Source organism: Bison bison, unplaced genomic scaffold (genome assembly GCF_000754665.1).
Source record: "Bison bison bison isolate TAMUID 2011002044 unplaced genomic scaffold, Bison_UMD1.0 scf7180017860300, whole genome shotgun sequence".
NCBI classification, from domain to species: Eukaryota; Metazoa; Chordata; class Mammalia; order Artiodactyla; family Bovidae; genus Bison; species Bison bison.
Genome location: NW_011490872.1, coordinates 25,876 through 31,844, shown reverse-complemented (window position 1 = coordinate 31,844; position 5,969 = coordinate 25,876). Strand labels below are relative to the sequence as shown.

The following is a 5,969-nucleotide window of genomic DNA, read 5'->3' as shown; positions in this document are numbered from 1 at the left end:
ATTATTATCTATTGAGGTATTTTTGACTCTACCTTTGTCCTTCAAAATATCAGCTATTCCTCCAGAAAACCATATTTTTCACATGTAAGATCAGCAAATTTCCTAGGTTATTGGTCAAAATAAAGAAAAAAAACACTCCAGAGAATTCTGAAGCACGAAGCCCAGTCTCAAGAAATGAGGACCTTCAGATGATGATATTCAACTTCGTGAGTGAAAACCATGCTTTCTAGCTCATCCACATCCCCATGTCATGCCTGTAATGAATATATTGGGTCTCCTTTCAGGTCCTGTTCTCTGAGGGGAAAAAAAAAACCAAAAAACTCTCCTACAAGTTTATATACATTGAATATTAAACAGGATCAAGTCAACAGGAGAATTTACACAGCAGAGTTGGTATGTTTTTATTGAGAATTTTTCCCTGAGACTGCTTCTCTCTCCTGCAGAGAAAGTAACTGAGAATTATCTCCCTCCTTAACTCCATTAGCTGCAACATTTATTTGTTCACTAGTTGGTAAATTTTGCTAATCGCCATAAACTACTATAGTACCCAGCATTTTAGCTTCAAATGATGCAGTGATTTCAAAATGTCCCTCCTTTCTTTCTCTCTAGGAATCAGACCTTGAGGAGGTCTGGAGAGGGATGTCCTCTTGCAACAACTCCATCCCTCAGCCCTTGATATTTGTCCTGGCTGGAATTCCTGGCCTGGAATCTTCCCATGTCTGGTTCTCTGTGCCTTTTTTCTTGGTGTTTGTTGTTGCTGTCATTGGCAATGCCACCATTTTATGTATCATCAGGGTGGAGAAGAGTCTTCACGAGCCCATGTTTCTCCTCTTGGCCATGCTGTCAGTTGTTGACCTGTCTCTTGTCAGTGTCACTGTGCCCCGCATGCTGGGCATCTTCTGGATGAATGCCAAGGAAATCAGCTTTAATGCCTGCCTCACACAGATGTTTTTCATCCCATCATTTTATGTCATGGAGTCTGGGGTCCTTCTGGCTATGGCTTTTGACAGATTTGTGGCTATCTGGCACCCTCTGAGATATACAACTGTCCTTGGTAACAGCCTGCTTGTGAAGATGGCACTGGCTGTCCTGGCAAGGGCAGTGGCAGTGCTGACCCCAGCACCCATCCTGGTGAAAAGACTGGAAAGCTTCCAAACTCACATCATTGCATACTCATACTGTGCCTACATGGCTGTGGTGCAAATAGCCTGTGGAGACCTCTCTGACCACATTGTCTATGGCCTTATGGTTATTGTAGCATCTGTGGGATTTGATCTGTTTTTTATCATTCTGTCATATGGGCTGATCCTTCATGCTGTCTTTCGGATACCCTCTTGGGAGGCACGGGGCAAAGCTTTCAGCACATGTGGCTCTCATCTTTGTGTCATTGCTCTCTTTTATTCCCCTGTTATCTTTTCTGTCTTGGCCCAGGTTTTAGGCTATCGTATGGCTCCCCACCTACAGATTATCATTGACAATCTCTACTTCTTGGTGCCTCCCATGATTAACCCTTTGATTTATGGGGCTCGGACCAAGCAAATGCGGGAGTGGGTGCTACGAATCTTCCATTGTGAAGGAGATTGATGTTGGTACCTATAGAGCTGGAAATCATGTTACGTTGTAGGTAGAGATAATTCCTGTCAGAATTGGGCTTAGTGAGGAAAAGTATAAACCAAGGCAAGAGAAGGACTTGGTCAGTGTGGGAATGTAGCAGGGGCATGTCATTTCCATCAAGATATAGCTGTTATGAAACCTTCATGACAAGCAAACCTTCATAAATGCTTATGTGTAATAAAACAGGAGAACATTTTGTAATTAATTTTATTGTTTATCTACTTCCATCACATAACATAAATTGGAAATTTTTTTTCAAATGAGGTAAACTGAATTTAGGCATGTATCTTAAAACCTATGGATAAAAACAATTATCCAAAGTTTTTGTTGATATAATGATTTTTCTTCCACATTTATGTTTCAGATATTTCACCAACAGAATTATATATTATTGAAAATAACCCTAATTGAAATAAACATGTATAAGTATCCATGACCATATCAATAAATACTGAGCCCCTTTTTTTGTCTGAAAGGTTTTAATAGAGAAGTGTAATCCTTAGAGAGTTACTCAGTGTCAGAACATAGCACCAATATACAGTAGATTGGACTTGATAGGTAAGATTTTACAAATGGAAAAAAAAAAAAAAAAGACAGCCTTAGTTTTTTTTTAGTAACCTCCATTTCCATACTGTTTTTCATAGTGTTCCACCAATTTACAATCCCACCAGCAGTGTATGAGGGTTATCTTTTCTTCATATCCTCACCAACACTTATTATCTCTTGCCTTTTTGATAATAGACATTCTGATTGGTATGAGGTAGTGTCTCTCATTATGGTTTTGACTCATATTCCCCATAGAATTAGTGATGCTGAACATCTTTTCATGTGCGTGTTGGCCATCTGCCATGTGGTCCAGCCATTCTAGGTATTTATCATAGAAATATGAAAATGCTAATTAAAAGCTGCATATGCATCACATGTTCATCACAGCATTATTTACAATAACCAAGACATGGAAGCAGCCTAAGTGTCTATCAACAGATGAATGGATAAAGATATGGTGTGTATATATATACATATATATGCATACACATGTACACACACACCTATAATCAAACACTTTTCAGTTAAAAAAAAAGGTGAAATCCTTTTATTTGTGACAACATGGATGGATCTTGAAGGTATTATGCTCAGCGAAATAAGGCAAAGAAAAAAAGAAAAATATCATATTGTTTCATTCATATGAGGAATATAGATGAATAAATGAGTAAATAAAATGAAAACAAAAACAAACAGAAATACAGAGAACAGAGTAGTGGTAACCAGAAGGAAGAAGGGTGGGTGAAGGGTGAAATGGGCAAAGGTCAACTGTATGATGACGTGCAGAAAATAAGTATTAAGTGGTGAGCACACTGTAGTGTATACAGAACATGAAATATAATATTGTACATGCACATCTTATATAGTGTTATAAACCAACTTTTAAAGAACTCAAAGAAGCTATTTTTTTCTCTAGCTTCACTTTTTTCCTTCCACCTATCCAACCTCACAAGTTTTCACAAACCAGAACACCCAGATCTATGACTTAAACTCTGAGTTATAGCTGTGTTCCAGAAAACATTGCAACAATGTTGTGAACCACTCTTCTCTTCATATGCACCTTAAAAGTAAGTCTTTCCAAAATAATTCCTTATCTCCTTGTCAGCTAGATTGTTCCTCTGTAGCCTTCACTTCTTTTGTTCTTTTGACCCGAGTTAAATACACAACCTTTGAATTACTTATTTCCTACCTTTTATCCAACCAATGACCAATATTTCTTTGCATATCTCCTTTGTCTTTTTTCTGTCTTATATTTTCATTACTTTCGATCTCTGTGCTACAAAATTCTAACTAACCTGCGTATATTCAATTTCTCTCATATTCAAAATTTTCATTGACTCTGCACCCACCTGGAGTCATCTTTTTCAAACAGACGTCTCATTTTGTCCAGTTAAAATCTTCAACAGCCTGTTGCTTAAGATAATGGCTTAACTCCATAGCATAGCATTCAAGTTCTACATGACTTGGTTTCAAACTCCATGCCAGGCACTCTACTTTCACTAAATCACTGAACAGGCATCAGTCTAGCCAGACCTGACTCTTTATTTGTAAAGAAATAACACATTACTGCTGTTTTAGCTCATTCTCTAGCTACTTAGAAAGCATTTTCCTTGATCTTAGTCAAAATTCTTCCCACCTCAAGAGACTTTCTTCAGTTTGTTTTCCTTAATGCTTATCGTCAAACAATATGGCCTGTCTGTACTGCCAGTTTCTTTGGCGTTCAGTCATCTGTGATCTGTTCTATAGTTCAGTTTTAGTCTGCACTCTTTACCTTTATTTTTAATTAATTTATTTAATTGAAGGATAATTGCTTTACAATACTGTGATGGTTTTTGCCATATGTCAACAGGAATCAGCCACTGGTATATATATGTCCCTCCCATCCTGAACTCACCTCCCTCCCCACCCTATCCCTCTTACATTGACATTTCTTTAAGGGCAATGGCATGCCCAGAAATTGAACTTTTCACCTCATGCAAACCAGTTCTAAACCCTTGTCTTAGCTTCTTAAAAAACATTATTAAACACCAATTAATAAGCCAAGGGACCTATACATGCAAATCATACCCATCTTCATACCTCTAATGTTTATAATATAGACACCCTCAAATCTGTTTAGAACAAATATCACATAGATGATATTTACTCACATAAGTATATACAAATAGACATGCTATTTCCTTCATATACAGCCTTGCAATCATCTTATTTGTTTATAAACTCTTTTTTTTCTGGAATATGATAACATATATATATTTGTATTCACCTATACACCTCACCTGAGATATGCATACATTCACAGGAACTTCTGTATGCACATATATCTGATGTACACACCAATTACATCATCAGTAGATATGCAAAATCACTATTAACTGCCTATCAAAGGTTTGATGTTATGGTCCCAAACATTTTTAGCATTGTCTCCAATGATTATTTTCAGTGCTTCCCACATCAATCTCATACATGTAGTCTACTCTCAGTTTTTGAATTTTTTTTTTCCTATAGAGATTCCAAGGTAGTCAATACACCTTCACTTTATGTATACAGGAATTAATAGGAATTGATGAGAGAGCCAGGACACACCAACACATCTGTTCCTTTCCCAGACAACACACCTTATTCTGCACAACAGCAATTTTCTCCTCTCTCAATTTAAGAAATTAGGTTCTTGTCTGGCCCATGCTCCACTGTGAAAAAACTCAATCCATTCCAGGTAGTATACCAGAAAAAAAAAGTTGATTGGGAACAGGTATGGAATGGTAAGTTATATAGAAGAAAGAAGCACTTTTCTCTAACTAAATACCCCTCAAACCGTTCATTTACAAAAAATAATTATAACCATTGTTGGAATCTGCCAATAATAACATTCTGTAGAATGTGATATATTTCCACTCTGTATATTATGACAGTGTCTTTAGAATTAATAAAAGTAAATTAATTGCTGGCAATCGTTTTCTGATACTTTTGACTCAACCCAGCTAGTGGTAATACTTAAAGCTTCTGTGTTTTTCTTATATGGAGAGTTTAGTTCAGTTCAGTTCAGTCGCTTAATCGTGTCTGACTCTTTGCGACCCCATGAATCGTAGCATGCCAGGCCTCCCTGTCCATCACCAACTCCTGGAGTTGACCCAAACTCATGTCCATGGAGTCAGTGATGCTATCCAGCCATCTCATCTTCTGTAATCCCCTTCTCCTTCTTCCCTCAATCCCTCACAGCATCAGGGTCTTTTCCAGTGAATCAACTCTTCACATGAGGTGGCCAAAGTATTGGAGTTTCAGCTTTAGCATCAGTCCTTCCAATGAATATTCAGAATTGATTTCCTTTAGGATGGACTGGTTGGATCTCCTTGCAGTCCAAGGGACTCTCAAGAGTCTTCTCCAACATCAGTTCAAAAGCATCAATTCTTCGGCACTCAGCTTTCTTCACAGTCCAACTCTCACATCCATACATGACCACTGGATAAACCATAGCCTTGACTAGACGAACCTTTGTTGGCAAAGTTAATGTCTCTGCTTTTGAATATGCTATCTAGGTTGGCCATAACTTTCCTTCCAAGGAATAAGCATCTTTTAATTTCATGGCTGCAATCACCATCTGCAGTGATTTTGGAGCCCCAAAAAATAGTCTGACACTGTTTCCACTGTTTCCCCATCTATTTCCCATGAAGTGATGGGACCAGATGCCATGACCTTCGTTTTCTGAATGTTGAGCTTTAAGCCAACTTTTTAACTTTCCTCTTTCACTTTCATTAAGAGGCTTTTGAGTTCCTCTTCACTTTCTGCCATAAGGGTGGTGTCATCTGCATATC

At 37.8% G+C, this 5,969-nt stretch overlaps 1 protein-coding gene across 1 annotated transcript; it reads left to right on the top strand.

Moving 5' to 3' along the window:
• The first annotated feature begins 639 nt into the window (after positions 1-639).
• Positions 640-1,584, top strand: LOC104982515 (olfactory receptor 52K1-like). The gene has a single exon (XM_010831925.1). The coding sequence runs from the start codon at positions 640-642 to the stop codon at positions 1,582-1,584; it is 945 nt and encodes a 314-aa protein (XP_010830227.1).
• The last annotated feature ends 4,385 nt before the right edge of the window (positions 1,585-5,969 follow it).